Source organism: Cnephaeus nilssonii (assembly GCF_951640355.1).
Source record: "Cnephaeus nilssonii genome assembly, chromosome: 5".
Classification (NCBI taxonomy): Eukaryota; Metazoa; Chordata; class Mammalia; order Chiroptera; family Vespertilionidae; genus Cnephaeus; species Cnephaeus nilssonii.
In genome coordinates this window covers 81,569,409-81,587,056 of record NC_137076.1, presented here as the reverse complement: position 1 = coordinate 81,587,056, position 17,648 = coordinate 81,569,409, and the positions used below count along the sequence as shown (strand labels likewise).

Sequence of the window (17,648 nt, the reverse complement as noted above, 5' to 3'; positions counted from 1 at the left end):
TATTTTATTTTTATTGATATCAGAAAGGAAGGAAGAAGGAGAGATAGAAACGTCAATGATGAGAATCATTGATTGGCTGCCTCCTGCACGCCCCCCACTGGGGATTTAGCTCACAACCCGGGGCATGTGCCCTTGACCAGAATCACATCTTATTAAAGGGTCTGTATTAAAGTGTTGTGGCATTAGAAAGGTTGAGAATCACTGGGCTAGGGTGTACTAATTTTAATCCTTTTTTTGAAAAGACATATATGTAGATTTTCAAAATAAGAATATCTGATAATTCCCTATTTCTATTTTCATTTTATTTAGTATTTGAATATCCTAGTCATTATCTTTATGCACATATATTTTATAATATTGCAATTATAGTTTATACACTTTCTGTTTTTAAAATAATGTGTCATAAACATTTTCTAGCTTTCTAATCTTTGAAAATTGCTACTTTTATTTGAAATGGAAGTGTATTTTTATTATAAAAGTGATCACATTTTTTTCTAAGAAAATATAAATATGTATAAAAATATTGAAAAAGCAATACCCTATCTTGTTTTCCAGAAATTATAGTTATTTTTAAATAGAACCAAAGAGAAAAATACATGATACATGGAAGTCTCTTTGGAGTCTAAGTACTTTGGCATGCTATTCTGTATATGTTTATGTTAGACATAGTTCCATATAAGTATGTTTGCTAGAAGTATTAGAAGGAACTTATTTTCTTTTGTTAATATTACTGGTATTGACGGAAGAGTAATGATATTTCACCCATGCTCTCCCACAACTGAAGATTTTCTCAAAATAAAATCTTCTAGATTTGAAAAGGTCAGAAAATGTTTACTATGGTTTCATAAGATCAAATCTGGCTTTTTGAGTAGTAATGTAATATTTGGATCAGTTAAGCTATTATCAGTAGGCTGTGACTATTACTGTGTGTTCAGGAATAGTGTGAAGAGAGGAAAAAAAAAAAGGTGTAACCATCATTTAGAAATGAAGAGCTTGAGAATGGGATTTAAAACAAGGTGGCCTCCTATTTGGTGCCTGTAGGTAGAAACAGTATCAGTGCAGGAACTTCCTGTCTACCAGGCCTTGGGTGTGTCAGACGGGTGGTCCACCCTTGAGGAAGAGTAGATGTCCTGCTACTGACATAACAACATGGGAGAAGCCAGTTGCTACAGAGATTGTGAAACAGCATTCCTGAGTCACTGTTTCCAAATGAATGGACAACACCCGTTTTTAAAGGAACAATCACCATCTTCTCTAAACTCAGGCAGTAAAGAGAGAAGCTTAGTAAGAAAGTAAAGAACAAGTATCAGTATTTGGAGCTTGAGAAATATGTTGAAATTTGGAAAAATAGGTTAACATTAGTTATTGCTTTCTATATCTGTACTCTAAAGTTTCATCAGAACCTTAGAATGTTTGAAAGGAAGAAAGCTTTGCTTACTGTTCTTTCAACAGATGACAGATTATATATGTGCACCTCCTTCCTGACAGCAAAGGATATGGGCATGTCTGCCACACTTTTGATTCTTGATAGGAAACTAGGACTTCCAGAATCTGAGCACTTTCTCTACTGGCAGCTTGTTTGTCCAACGCATGCGTGCTTCATAGTACAAGGGGCTGGCAGTTTGTTTGGATGGGCTAGGAAGAATGCAATGTTCCCAGCCTGGTTTCCACCTGTTCTGCTGAGCTGGAATAGTGAAACCTGAGCGGACTTCCCTTCTCTAGGCTATCAGCTATCTAGGATGCAGGCTATGCCAGTCCCAGGGCTTCAAGATGAGCTAAGCTAGAGGCAAAACATTCCCGCAAGAGACTTGCCTTCTTAGACTATCAGAGGATTGCTGTATTAAAACATATTTTGGACCTCTCAGAGGATTGAATCCTAATATTCAGATAGTTTTCCCCTCATTTGAATTATAGTCAAGAAATGTGGTTTATTGGAAAACAGACTCTCACAAGTAGTTTTAGACAGTTGTGTAGAAAATTGAGTTTGTTCCGCGCGCCCCTGGATCCGGGTGAGGCCACGTGCCCCTGGGTCCGGGTGGGGCTGGATCCCGGGTCCAGGTGAGGCCGTGCGCCCCTGGGTCCGGGTGGGGCCGTGCGCCCCAGGGCCCAGGTGATGCTGGGTCCCAGGTCCGGGTGAGGCCGTGCCCCTGGGTCCGGGCGGGACCAGACCAGAGGGAGTTGGACCTGCATTGCCACCATTTGTCCACTGTCCAGAGCTGAAGAGTTAGTGCCGACATGTACGCATGGGGAACTGGTGGACATTGAAATTGGGTCTCGGGGGAACTGTTGGTCCAGAGGGAAACTCACTACAGACTGATTCATTTGCCTGTCAGCGTAACTATTATTGTTCGTCTCACATTCGGTTCTTATAAGTATATTTCTAGTGGCACATGATCTCACTCATCTAGGGGAAATGATGAACAACATAGACTGATGGACAAGAGCAGACCCAGAGGCAGGGAGGCATCGATCGGACTGTTGGGCCTCGGGGGTGGGTGGGGGAGGGTAGGGGTGGGGGGGAGAGATCAACCAGGGGACTTGTGTGCATGCATGCGAGCCTGACCAATGGTTGGGGACAGCAGGGGGGTGGGGGCATCCGTGGGGAGGGGTGTGGGATGGGAATGGGGGGGATGAGGACAGATATGTGACACCTTAATCAATAAAGAAATTTAAAAAAATAATAATCCTATATAATAAAAGTCTAATATGCTAAAAAAAAAGAAAGAAAATTGAGTTTGTTGTTTTTAATTTGTAAGGAAATTATTTCAAATCTATAAGTAAATTATTGAAACAGGAAATGGATCATAGTTACCTAATGCTCTTTATATGGCATTTCTAACTTGTGCTTGACATGTGTCACTGCTTGGAATTTTTCAGGGCTCCCTGGGTGGTATCAGGAAAAAGATACTGCTTCTGGAAGGCAGAGACAGACTGAAAGAACTCTTTAAGAATAGAAGATCTTAGATTTTCCTCTGCTATGTTCCCTTTGTTTTCTCTTGTGTGAATTCTAACCAGTTTAACTCTCCCATACTGAGTTTAGCTATGGGGATGCTGAGGCCAGGTGGAACTAAATGAATGAACTGCTCGAGTCTGACTTATTCCTTTAGCACATTTCCCTTTGTGATCATGGAGAATATGAGTGTGCTATCCCCATTCCTGGGGACTGCTGGATAATCGTCAGTTTTCTTTCCCTTAAACACACTTAACTTTATAATGTTAAATTAGCTTTATATGACAATATTTTTAAAAAGCTTAATATAAATTAGCTTTATATTTCCTGTCATTTTGTGCTTCCCTCTTAGGCTTTCTTTCCTCCGACACTCATTTTCTTTTTTAAAGTGACTGCTTCAGTTCTACACAACGCCTATTTAGGATGATGGCACCAATAAGTAGTGATGTCAGAATTTATTTTGTTTCTCTGTGAATGGTAGATGAGATATTGACTCATTCTATGTCATTCTTGGGCCATTCCTTTAAAATGGAAGGGAATGTCTGTACATTTGAAGGTATCCACTACTTCTCTGTAGTTCTAATTGACTTCTGTACTAGTATAAGGTATGAGAATTGAAGGGAGACTAGCAAGTTTCATTGGTTTCATCCTCATGTATTATTTGCCTTTTATAAAGCACTTTGCAACACAAAGTGCTTTATATCCATTTTATTATTAATTCTCTAGTCCTAATCACACTAGTCCTATGAGGCAGCATAGTCCTAAAGATAGGAAGACTAAAACTGTGGTAGATAAAAAGAAAAGCTTACCCTGCCTTTACTGTACTTTAGTAGAAATGTGGCATTGCTTTATGGCAAAGCTGGAATAGGAATCATTGGAAATTGAATTCAAGTCCATGTTATGACCTTCCATTGCCTCACTACCCTAAGGGACTGAATGTCAGTCCTGTGATAGAATAAATAAATGAATCAGAGCCAGACCCTGCTCTCTGTTCTGTATGATTCTGAATGACAGATACCTTACCTGGTGTTTCTTGGGTAGGTAGATTAGGATTTGAAGGAAAATTGTCATTGGCTGCAGTGACACTTTCCATTTTAACCATATGGAACCTGTATCTTTACTGAGGATTTATTGCTTTTCAAAGGAGGTGGAAGACTCTCTATGTGACGTGTGTCCCGATTGACTATTTTCCCCAAGGACAGCTAACAAATATGTCATGTGGGCTGAAACACCAATCAGGATCCCCTGCTCTCATTCATAGGGAAAGACATTACTTTTGAAGGTTTGGTCTGATAGTTTCCTGAGCTGTCTATGACAATCATACTGTACTGTCATAAACCTTGACTTGACACTTTTCCTCAGTTTGCTCAATTTGAATGAAGTAATGAGTGAATGAATATATACTGTGCTTAAGATGATGCTCCTAAACCTACAGTGATGCTAATTTTAAAAATACTTATTAAATGTTGGGCATATCAAATAAACAAGACAGGGTTTTTGCCCCTGAACAACTTACAATATGGTCCACAGAAACAGTTACAATAAATGGTCTGAAGAAGCATCCTACCTAATAATAGAGTAATATGCAAATTGATAGTACCTTCGCTATGCCCACTATTGGCCAGGAGGCGTGGGGGGGCGGGACTCGGGGTGGCCAGGGTGGCCGATTGGGCCAGTGGGACGCTGAGTTTGCGCTGCCAGCACGAGCTCAGCGTCTGTGCCATGGCTGTGCTGTGGCACAGAAGGGGCCTCTGGGGCAGCGAGCCCACGTTCCGCCACCAACCATCAAAAGCGGGGAGCTGGGTGTCTGCTCCGGCACCAGCGGACAGACACCCAGCTCCCCCGCAATCCAAAGCGGGGAGCTGTGTGTCCACTCCGGCACCAGCGGACAGACACCCAGTTCCCCCACGATCAAAAGCGGGGAGCTGTGTGTCTGCTCCGGCACCAGCGGACCCCCTGCCATCAAAAGCGGGGAGCAGGCTGCCAGCAGTGTCGCAGAGCGTGCTAGGCTTTGCAGGGCAGTGGATATGGCCTGGATGTCAGGTTAGGCCTAGGAGACCCTACACGTGCATGATTTAATCATGCACTGGGCCTGTAGTCTGATATAAAATACTTAGAGCCTGCCTTGAGTAAGTGCTTTAGTTCTTTTTGCCAAATGATTGACTATGGTTAAGTGTATAATTTATAGATGAGGAATAGCTTTTTTCCTGCCATATTTTTGAAGTGCAATGTCAACTAGTTAAGTCATCAGGTGTGTATTTTACAAGTCTTTCTGTAGTAATAACAGCACAGTTGCCTTCACAGAATGAGATATCACCATTCCATTTTATGATCTCAAGAGGTGTGTATGGTTTTGTTTTTTAATAAATGAATAATTAAAGTGACTAGCTCAAAATCATATCTGTAGTTTTGTAGGATGCCAGGAAAAAACACACATACCCAAACAGGACTCATGGTCTTTTTCTGTTAGTCAGAGTTCTAGATAAATTCTAGATTTTGTCAGTTGGCTTAATGTATTAGTTTCCTCCTGTTATGTGACAAAATCAACACCTTAAAACAAAATCCATTTATTAGTTTACAGTTCCATTGGTCAGAAGTCCATCATGAACAGCGTGGCTGGGTTTGCAGTATCACAGTGCTGAAATCAAGGTGTCAGCTGACCCAGTTCTCATCTACAGGTGCTGGGGGGAAATTTGCTTCTAGGCTCATTCAGGTTGTTGGCAGGATGAAATTCCTAGAAGTTATAGGGCTGAGGTCCCTGTTTCTTTGCTGGCTCTGAGTTCTTAGAAGCTGCCTGCAATCTTTGACATTTGGCCCCATTCATACTCAAGCCAGAAGTGAGTGGAACACTGCTAACTCCTTGTGTCTCTAACTTCTCCCCCCAAATTTAAAGGGTGCATATGATTGGGTCAGGCCACATGGATAATTTTTTCTTTCTTAAAAGTCATTTGTGCCAAGTAACTACTCATAAGAGTGATATCCTATCATATTTTCAGTCCTGATAATTATACAGGGTGAATACATCAGGCTAGGAATCTTGGGAGACATCTTAGAATTCTACCTACCACACTAAACATTTCCCTTACACTGAGTTAGCCCATGGAGCAAGGGTGGGTGTCAGAAGAGCAAGAGGTAGGAATTGAGTATTCTGAGGCAGTTACTGAATTGCATTGTGATTATCCTATATAATAAAAGCCTAATATGCTAAGTGTTCGGTCGTCCAGTTGGCTGTTCAACCAATCAAAGCATAATATGCTAGTGATATGCTAAGGCCGCTCAACCGCTCGCTATGACGTACACTGACTAACTGGGGCCATTCAGTTGACTGGTCAACCAGTGGCTAGATGTGCACTAACCACCAGGGGGCAAATGCTCCAACCAGTAGGTTAGCTTGCTGCTGGGGTCCAGCTGATTGGGACTGAGTGAGACAGGCCGGACATGCCTGGGAGCCCTCCCGCGGTCCCTCCCCAGCTGGCCAATCTCCGGTGTCCCTCCCCAGCCCCAATCGTGCATCGGTGGGGTCCCTCGGCCTGGCCTGCGCCCTCTCACAATCCAGGACCCTTTGGGGGATGTCAGAGAGCCGGTTTCGGCCCAACGGCGGAACGACCGGTCGCTATGACGTGCACTGACCACCAGGGGGAAGACGGTCAACACAGGAGCTGCCCCCTGGTGGTCAGTGTGCTCCCACAGGGGGAGCGCTGCTCAGCCAGAAGCTGGGCTCACGGCTGGTGAGCACAGCGGCGGTGGCAGGAGCCTCTCCCACCTCCATGGCAGCGCTAAGGATGTCTGACTGACGGCTTAGGCCCGCTCTCCGTGGGGATCGGGCCTAAGCCATCAGTCGGACATCCCCAGAGGGCTCCCAGACTGCGAGAAGGCGCAGGCTGGGCTGAGGGACCACCGCTGCTTCCCCAAGTGCATGAATTTCGTGCACCGGGTCTCTAGTAGGTATTATAAGGCACAGGGATCTGTGGACTCCCAGAATCATCAGAGTAGAGGCCAGGTGGCATTCATTCAGGGTGTTCTCTTGGTAGTCACTTAGCCAGGAGCTCAAAATCCTGTATAAGTTAGCCTGAACATAATCTTAGAAACTGCTGAGATATAGGCTTATAGTTGTAGGTTTCTGTTACCCATGTGCTAGTCACATGGCTTGTGGGATTGTTGTCCATGATTAACTGTTCTTGTGGTAGGAGTTAGAAACACTTTTTGCTATGTAATGTGAACTCTGTTCAGAATAATGTTTAATTATATTCTCTTATTAGATCCTTTCTAACCTCTTTGCTGCTAAGGATACTACCTAATTACCTTTGTTTGGTTACATAAATATCCTGTGCCAAGAGATCATCCTTAAATGTCTGATAATTCTGTGCCCTTTTTCTGACTGGAGGGAAAAGTTAAAGATTCAGGGAATTGGGTAGAGATGAATCAGTCCCTTGGATGAATTTTCTTATATCCTTGAGTTTATAATAGGTCTAATTCTGTTACTTGGCAAACATAGGGAACCTCTGTTCAAAAGACTAATTTTAGTCTCATTGGCCCACTTTTTAAATATATTTTTATTGATTTCAGAGAGGGAGAGGGAGAGAGAAATAGAAACATTAATGATGAGAGAAAATCATTGATTGGCTACCTCCTGCAGGCCCCCTAAGGCCGACTCTCTATCCACTGAACCAACTTTTTAAAAGTTGAAGTATTAATAGATACACCACTGCAATAAATCCATTTATGGAAAGGAAGTTTTATAGTTCATTTGCATTTAATATGATAATTGATCAGAATGTGTTTAAAACTCATTAAGTCATTTACTTTAATTAGTTTGGCCTCACAGGGCATACCTTAGGACCTTTTGATGTTTTAATTTTTATTTTCTTAAAGAAACCAAACTGTAAAGTATCTAGGAGGTTTCTTATTTCCTGAAGATTGGTAAGCAAAAGATTTATCTTGCCACATATTACATTAGGATGTGGTGACTGAATCAGAGCCTTGAATTACTCTGGAAGTCAAGTTAAGGGTACAGCTTTTTATTTTTATGTTGATTGATGGTCTTATTGCAGAGCAGACCCAGCCAAGTATATTTATTTTTGATGCTGTTACTTTTGATGCAGTATACCTTTGAATAATTTGATAAAATATGATTTGGTAATACTGAGAATCTTTTGGAGAAGATGAAGCTCATTTTATTAAACTCGATTTTGTTAAGCTCTTTTTTTGTACCAGCTAATGATTTTTAGAAATTTATTTATTCATTAATTCTGTTGAATAAAAAATTCCTGGGAATAAATGTTGCCCTACCCCTTCTATCAATATTTGTTTGCATAGAAATGAAAGATTATTATAAAAATTGAGTAAATAAGCAAAAAATCTAGACTTTTTATGTAAATGACAATATTGGCACTATTAGATGGAGGTGCCCAGGAGAAGATAAACTGAATACTGTCTTGGAGTCACAGTCTGACTTTAGATTTTCTGAGTGTTTTAAAAGGGTCCCTTCTGAGGATACCAGTGGGCCATATGGTTTGAACAATCTAAGAATCTGGATCAGGCTCAGAAGGTATTGTCAGTTTAAAAAGCCAGAACAAAAGTGATTGATGGTGATGACAGTCTTTGAGGGTCTGGCTCAGTCGGTACCATTTTAATTGTGTTCTTTGGCACAGAGTAGTCATCTGGAATCTTTGTCCTAGGGATTCCCTTTACTTCTTTCATGTGTTAGGTCTCCTATTTCCTGTATTTCAAGTCTTCTACTTTCTTGGGTTGATCCCTCATTTTGGTGGATCATATACTACAGTAGCTTCCTGAGGTACATGGAGATAAATTTTTTAAAAGCTTAACTATCTAAAAATGTCTATTCTGAACTCACATTTGATTGATAGTTTGGTTGGGTATATAGAATTCTAGGTTGGAAATTATTTTTCTTCAGATTTTAAAGGCCTTGTTCCATTGCCATCTAGCTTTTGGTTTATTGTAAAAAAAAATTCAAAGCTTGCCTGATTCCTTTGTATATGATCACTTTTCCTCTCTGTCGAATCTTGTAAATTTTCTTTGTATTCCAAGTGTTTTGAAATGTCACGGTGATATGCCTTTGTGTGATCTATTTTTGTCCTTTGTGTTAGATGCTCATCCTTCAGTACTGGGAACTATTCTTGAATTATTTCTTGATAATTTGCTCCTCTGTTTTTTCCTATTATTTGGATATTGTACCTCCCAAACTGATCTAATTTTCTTATCTTTTTTCTCATTTTTCCATTTTTTTTGCTCTACTTTTTAAGGAGATTCCTCAATTCTTTCTTCCTATCCTTTATTGAGCTTCCTCTTGAGTTTCTTTTCTCATATTTTCATCTTCTAAGGGTTCTTTTTTCTCTGAATGTTTCTTTTTTAAAAAAAATTTATTATTTTTTTTATTGTTTAAAGTATTGCATATAGTAGTACATATATCTCCTTTTTTTTTTTACCCCATTGTGAATGTTTCTTTTTAAAATGGCATTGTGTTCTATTGTGGATATTAATGCTTTTTTAAATTTTTTCTTCTCCTTGTATAATATTTATATGATAAGTTGTTTTTTTTCTTTTCCCTCTTATATTAGTAGCTTTCCTCAAATGTCTGATAATCCTGAGTTTTGTCTGCTAATATTTAAAAATGAGGGACTAAAGAACTGATTGGAAGGTCTGGATGGCTAGGGCTTGTTGTCTGTGTGCTTTACTGTAAGACAACCTGGACCAATAGAAATATAAAGTGAGTCACATATGTAATTATATATTTTCTAGTAGCCACAGGAAAAGGCAAAAATAAAAAAAGTGAAAAGAAACATGTGAGATTAATTTTAATAATATCATTTGTTTAATTCGGTATATCTAAAATATTACTTCACTATGTAGGAAATATATAAATTATTGAGATTTTTTGTTTTGTTATTCCTCACCCTAGGATATTTTCCCCTTGATTTTTAGAGTGAGTGGGAGGGAGGAAGGAAGGGAAGGAAGGATGGAAGAAGGGAGCGAGATAAAGAAACATTAATGTGAGACACATCGATTGGTTGCCTCCTGCATGTGCCCAGACCGGGGCCAGGGATTGAACCTCCAACCCAGGTACCTGCCCTTGGCCAGGAATCAAACCAGCCACTCTTCTGTGCATGGTACCTGACTCTCTAACCACTTAGCAACACCAGCCAGGACTATTGAGATATTTTACATTCTGTGTCTTATATTAAGTTATTGAATTCTAGTGTTCATTTTACACTTATAGCACATCTCAATTTGGATGCTAAATTTTCATAAAAAATACTTGATGGTCCTGGCCAGTGTGGCTCAGTGGTTGAGTGTTTACCTATGAATCTGGAGGTCACGGTTTGATTCCCGATTAGGGCACATGCCTGGGTTACAGGCTCGATACTCAGAAGGAGAAGTGCAGGAGGCAGCCTATCGATGATTCTCTCTCATCGTTGATATTTCTCTCTCTCCCTTGCCTTTCCTCTCTGAAATCAATTTAAAAAAATACTTGATGTGTATTTAGATTTCATAAAATTTACAAGTGAAAAGTAGATTCACATACTAAGGGTGTTCTGAATATATTTAAATTTAACATTAACTTATTAGTTTTTAAATTTAAATTTTGTTAAAATTAAAAAAATTAAAAATTCCTTCCTCAGTCGCACTAGCCACATTAGAAGTGTTCAGTAGTGACATGTGGCTGGTGGCTACCATATTGGACCACAGAGCTCTACGGTGACCTACTTAGACTATGTCAGTAACTTTAGGTCATTTTTCAGTTCCCTGGAGAAGACTCTTCCAACCCTCTGCCTTAAGGGTAAGAGCCAGCTGCTGGGAGTTTGAGAAACTAGAAGGGGGAAAGTGCTGGGTGTCTTAGTATATAGTATGCGTAGATTAGCTTATTATTTTTTTTAATATAGGATCCTATCCACAACTATGCCTGGCATCCCCCAATCTAGAGACCCTCTGTTTAAACCTCTTCTAAGAATAAACTTCCAGACTTCTGCTGAAGTAACAGAGGACAGTCTCCCAATATCATGTTGTGGGGGTAAGGGGCAGGAAGATCGACAGATCTGCTTCTTAAACAGCTCTCAACCAATCTTATTTTTAACCTACTGTCCCCCCTCCACCCCATATTTCTGTAGAAATCTGGTGCCGCTAATTCGTGAGCCTTTTGTGGTTTCTTAAGTATACTTTGGATTGTTTATTGGCTTTTCCTACTTCTGGTTAGGACTCATGTTTTTTTTGTTTTGTTTTTAATTCTCACCTGAGGATATATCGATTGATTTTTAGAGAGAGAGGAAAGGGGAAAGAGAGAGAAAAACATCAATGTAAGAGAGAAACATTGATCAGTTGCCTCCCATATGCACCGCAATTGGGGATTGAACCCACAACCTAGGTATGTGCCCTGACCAAGAATTGAGCCTGCAACCTTTTGGTGTATGGGATGATGCTTCAACTAATCGAGTCACTCAGCCAGGGCAGGACTCGGCTTTCTTAGGTGTAATGGGTTTACCACTAGTCCTTCCATTTATTCCCCTGCTTCAAAATTTGGTTACAATTAGGCTTTTCTTATTCTTTCCAACCTTGTAGCCTCCTTCCTTCCAGCATTGTTTTCTTTCTGAAAATTTCTTTTCTATAGATTTAGAAGAGTTTCAAGAAGGGGAAAAATTAAATGTTTTGATTCAGTGTACCATCTTTTGCCTGGAAGTTCCTATTAATCCGTTTTCATGAGCAGCTTTTGATATTAAAAATTTTTTATTCAGTACTTATTATCCTTTAGTATCTATATTTGGAGTTAAAAGTTTTAGTGGAAAACTCAATAGGAGGGACAGGAAGATGAAGTATTAGTGCAGACAGGCTAGGAGAGTTAAGGGGTTGGTTTGGGGGCAGAAGAGAATTGACAGTCAACAAGGTCAGTGGTGAGAGTGGAAGCATTTAGAGGTAGGTTGAAATGATTAGCGTTCTTATTAAAAAGCTTTTTTTAAAAAAAAGATTTTTAAAATTGATTTTGAGAGAAAGAGGAAAGGAGAGAGAAAGAAACACCAATGTGAGAGCGAAACATTGATCCGGCTACCTCCTGCATGCCCCACACTGGGGATCAAGCCTGAAACCCAGGCCTGTACCCTGACCAGGAATTGAACCAGCAACCTTTCAATGCCCAACCAACTGAGCACACCGGCCAGGGCAGTTCTTTTTACTTTTCATAATCTAGGAACCTCTTGTTTTGTATCGCAGAGAATCCACAAAACAACTGACACAACTTTTTAAAACTTACTGTTTGCAACCAGTTTACATAGGATCTCTAAGGGAAATACACAATATTATATAAATAAACCATACACCCTCAATATACTCTAGCAGAAAGTTCCATTTCGACAATTGAATAGGGCTTGCTGTTCAGGTGTTCTATGGAGTTCTGAAACAGAATTTTGTTTAGCCTATGATTCTTTTTGCTGGTAGTTGCTGCCCTCTCTTGGACTAGTTGAGGAAATGCAGCTTTTATCCTGCATGGATCATTTTTTGCTCTCCTTACTCAAACTGAGAACTAAAACATGGATACTTTTTTTAAAGAATTAAATCTGCTTTTAATGATGCACCAAGGGAAACTATTATCTTCCTTCTTATGAAAATATGTTTACTTTTGTATCTAAAGGCAAGAGTTAGTGGGCATTAAATGGAACAAGGCAGAAGAATTTGGGGAATACAGTGATTTGGGCTTTGGAATCTGGAGACTGGAGTTCCTACCCAGCTTGCCCCTAATCATGTGATCTCAATGATTTACTCCACCTGTCTGAGCTTCAGTTTCTTCACTGATACAGTGAAGAGGAGGAATATATTTGAGGGCTTCTCCAGGGATTGTTATTTTAGGCAAGCAGCTCCAGGTTATGTTATTTGTTCATAGAAGATTTAATGACTTAAGTCTCAGGCTCTGCGCTGAAGGAATTGAGTTTGGAAAAAGATAGAGGAGGCAGACAATCAAAAGACAATTGTAATCCTCTACTAGTGCTGTGTGACAAACAAGTACCTATTACTATGGAAACACAAGGAATAGTACCTGTCCAGTTAGAGGAGGAGTCATCCTGTAGGGCATCTCGGAGTTAGCCTTGAAGGCACAGTAGGCTGAGGGAAGCAGCAGCCTGGGGAAAGTCGGTGGTGAGACAGCATGATCTGTTTGGAACCTGTGGCTGGTTCAAGATGCCCAGAAGAGTTTGAGGTGGAGGGTTTAGATGAGTCGAGGGAAAGAATCCAGAAATGTTATATGCCTTGCTAAGGAATTTGGATTTTGATGTGAGGGCAGCGGGGAGCTATTGAAGGGTTTTAAGTGGGGAATAACATGGACAGTTTGGCATTTTAGAAAGATTACTCTTGAGTATATAATATGGAGAATGGAGTTGGTGTGGTGCATCCTGCTATATATGTGCAAGTTTCTACAGAGTAGATATATAAAAATCAATTTGTTGAGGTGTAGTATATTAAATTTACTAGATAATGCCCATACTATTTTCCAAAGTGGCCATAGCAATTTACATTACCAACAATGTGTGAGAACTTCCGCTGCTCTGTGACCTGACAGACATGACATTTTTTTCCAATCTTGGTGAGTGCAAAACGATATCCCATTGTAGTTTTAGTTTGCATTTCCTTGTTTATCAATAAAATGGTGCATGTTTCATAGGCTTATTATTTATTGGATTCAGAGTCCTTTCAGGTCTCCATCTCTTTCTTTTTTCTTCAATGAACCATATGTTAGTGATCTTAAAATTCTTTTTGCCTCTTACTTAAGAGAACGTGCTAAGGAATAGTTGGGCAGAAATCTTTTAGCTTGTGGGAAGTCACTTAGATCCTTTCAAGGAATTTTTTCTTCTTTTTTCTCCCAACTCATCTGGTATTTGGGAAGTTTCCTGGCATTTCACTGATCTCTCTTCTCCCTCCTTTTTCCCATTTCCTAGACTCTGAAGCGACTCATGGCAGATGAGGTAAGGAAATATTCAGCATGCGCATGTTCTAGCTCATTTTCTACATTGCGATATTTACCAGTTACTATAACTTTGGTTTTCTATAACTTGTAAATGGTATAAGTTCTGCTCTCAGAGCATCCCAAAGTGTTTTCCTAACTCTTTGCTCTGTGTTTGGCTCATTGCATGCGTTTCCCTGGCACACTCATTGGCTTCCAAGGTTACTACTTTCTTTCATATATATATTTTGATTTCAGAGAGTAAGGGAGAGGGAGAGATAGAAGCATCAGTGACAAGAGAAATTTATCAATCAGCTGCCTCCTGCACGCCCCCTACTAGGGATGGAGCCCACAACCCAGACATGTGCTCTGACCATGACCTCCTGGTTCATGGGTCCGATGCTCAACCACTGGCCCACACTGGCTGGGCTCACTTTCCTTAAACTCCAAGCGAACTTGCAGTCTGGATGCCACTCATATCACTTGAAGCTCCATAATGCTTGCAGATACTTGCTACTATTATTTTTAAACAGGTAGAGCTGACAAGCTGCAGCTTATCAGTGACTTTTTTATTTGAGCAACTCTACTTGAAGTTTGAGGAATGGTTCATAAGCATTTTGTTGGCAGAAAGGTGGCATATATACGCCTGAAGTACATTGTATTCTTTGCAAGGGGATTTTGAAGAATATGTATTGAACTTTTGCTGCCTACATAAAACAAGTGCTACGGCATGTACAGAAGAAAGAAAAAGGAATGGTTTCTGGTTTTAAGGCAGGGGTGGGGAACCTTTTTTCTGCTAAGGGCCATATGAATATTTATAACATCATTCTCGGACCATACACAATTATCAACTTAAAAATTAGCCTGCTGTGTTTGGTCAGACATTTAATTAACTCACCCCTAATGCCTTGGCGCAGGGCCAGACCAAATTATTTCAAGGGCTTTATATGGCCTGCAGGCTGAACATTCCCCACTCCTGTTTTAAGGCTCATTTATTCTCTGTGACTTACATCTATTAAAATCTATGGCAGTGGTTCTCAACCTTTCTAATGCCGCGACCCTTTAATACAGTTCCTCATGTTGTGGTGACCCCCAACCATAAAATTATTTTCGTTGCTACTTCATAACTGTAATTTTGCTACTGTTATGAATCGTAATGTAAATATCTGTGTTTTCCGATGGTCTTAGGCGACCCTGCTAGCGGTTCTCAACCTGTGGGTTGCGACCCACAGGTTGAGAACCGCTGCTTTAGAGCCTAAGACCATCGGAAAACACAGATATTTACATTATGATTCATTAATAATGAATAATTAATAATGTCCCTGCTAGCGGTTCTCAACCTGTGGGTTGCGACCCACAGGTTGAGAACCGCTGCTTTAGAGCCTAAGACCATCGGAAAACACAGATATTTACATTATGATTCATTAACAGTAGCAAAATTACAGTTATGAAGTAGCAACGAAAATAATTTTATGGTTGGGGGTCACCACAACATGAGGAGCTGTATTAAAAGGGTCACGGCATTAGAAAGGTTGAGAACCATTGATCTATGGTCATGGTTACCTCTGGAAGGGAAAGATCCTCTGAGGGCTTGGCCAGATTTATTATTAGATAGCTAGAGGGAAACAAAGGGCATTTTATTGAGATAGCTCAGTACATGAAATGCTTTTAGTTCTGTGCTACTAGAAATGGCAGGGGAGCTCAAGAACAAAGTTTTCTCTTTTTAGAGAGGTCCCCAAATCTTAATACTCCAGTCCTTTTGTTTTTGTGTAAAGATGAGAGTACAGAGTCAGTATACTAAATTAGATATTAGATATGAAGAAGACTGTTTTTTTAATACCAGAAGAATCTTGCACTAACCACAAACCAGAGGAATCGTGTGTAGAAGAGGCTATTTAATGTGTATGTGAAAATGGATCGCTGCTAATACTTTTTTCTCTTTCTCAGCTGGAGAGATTTACCAGCATGAGAATTAAGAAGGAGAAGGAAAAGCCCAATTCTGCTCATAGAAATTCATCATACGGGGATGATCCCACAGCACAGTCATTGCAAGATATTTCAGATGAGCAAGTTTTAATACTTTTTGAACAGATGCTGGTAAGTTTCCCACCCCAAAATGTTGTTTCTTTTTGATAATGAATTTGGGCATAGTGGGCCTTTTTTTGTGTACATTCCCTCTAATGATTTCTTAATTACAAAGAATTCCAGGCTTAACAGGGAACTTCTTAATAACAGTCCCATTAATGAAGGGACTAAATATATAAGTACCAGTATATAAGATTTGAATCTATGAGTTAGGCTTGGAAATGTCTGATCATTGACCACCTTGTTAATGTCTTTCTGCCCAGCAACACTTTAGCCACAAAGACATAGGGGAGTGGATCAATTCATGTGGTAATATAGAGACTTTGGGTTAGCCAGAGTAGATAAAGTGTTGAAACATTCACAGGGAACTCTGTACAAAGAAGAAACTGAGGAATGGAAAGGCATCATTTGCCCAAGGTCTTCTATTTAATGGTGAATCTAGAAAGAGAATTCTGATGCTATAATCACTAACACCTTTAAAGCCTGTGACTGAAGTCAGTTAAGTAATGACGTATACATGGAAGTGGCTTACTTTGCTGTTCTTAGTGAGGAACACTGAGTGGGGAGGACACTCAGTGAATGTACATTAGTGATAAGTCTTGGAAAGTTTTGAGTACGTGCTTTTAAGATTTCATAAGACTCGTATAATGCCTGGATATATGATCTCAGATTCAAATAGAGACTAGTAAAGGCCTCACTTAATTAAAAGCATGAGCTTAAAATCCTTAAGATAGGACCTGGTATAGAGTAAATACTCAACCAGTACTATTATTATTTTTCACTGAAGCTTTTCATCTCTTAGGGATCCAAGTACATTAAGAGTATGAGTGTGATCTATTGAGACAGTCTCCTTGCTGGATTACAAATTTAGATGTCTTTAGGGCCAGGGAAGTAGCATAAATAAGTTAAACAGGCTAGATAGAAGATGATAATGAGGACTGTGGTAAAATGAAGAAAGACTTTTGACATTTTTGTTAGTTCCTGTAGGTTTTGTAGCATTCCAGTTGGGAATACTGGTCCAGTAGTGGCAGATATTCTATTTTTCAGAAGAAGCTAGAAATTTATAATAAAAAAAACCCCATCACAATAATTCTTTAATAGCATAAAATATCATAGCTAACATCCCGAATTCCCCAATTAGGTCATTTAAAAAAATACTTTTTTAATTCAAATCACAATTCCATGTGAGGTCCATTGTATCTAATATCCCCTTAAGTTTCATTTAATCTGTAGGTTTTTCTATAGAAACAGTTTGACTTATAGAGTTTCTTCCACAATCTGAAATTTGGTGATTACATCCCTTGATGCTAGAAATCCATATTTTTATTTGAAGTTTCCCAAAGTTAAAATGTTGGGCTAGCCAAGCAAAACATACTTTATTTTTGGGTCTAATTCAATGTGAAGGCCATTAGTTGGCAACTTCTGTGTTCAATTTAGCTGTAAAATGAGGGAAAAGGCACCAAGAATTGAGTCAGAAAATGTCAAATTAATACTGCTATTTGGGATCAGTGATCCCTCTTCACACACACACAAACACACCAAGAAAAAATAGATTATATCCATTGTTCCCCTGTGTTTGCCTCATTTCAAATAATATTCTGGACTTTGTAGGGTTAAACTTGTGCTCACTGAGATGCTGGGCTCAAACACATGGTTATACATGTCATAGGCTCA

General features: G+C 39.7%; 1 protein-coding gene across 1 annotated transcript in view; it reads left to right on the top strand.

Moving 5' to 3' along the window:
* DIAPH1 (diaphanous related formin 1) overlaps positions 1-17,648 on the top strand; it is an 88,097-nt gene that overhangs the window by 12,104 nt on the left and 58,345 nt on the right. The window contains exons 2-3 of the mRNA XM_079772013.1: positions 13,885-13,911; positions 15,837-15,986. Of these exons, the coding sequence (XP_079628139.1) occupies positions 13,885-13,911; positions 15,837-15,986 (177 nt within the window). The remainder of the gene's footprint in view (positions 1-13,884; positions 13,912-15,836; positions 15,987-17,648) is intronic.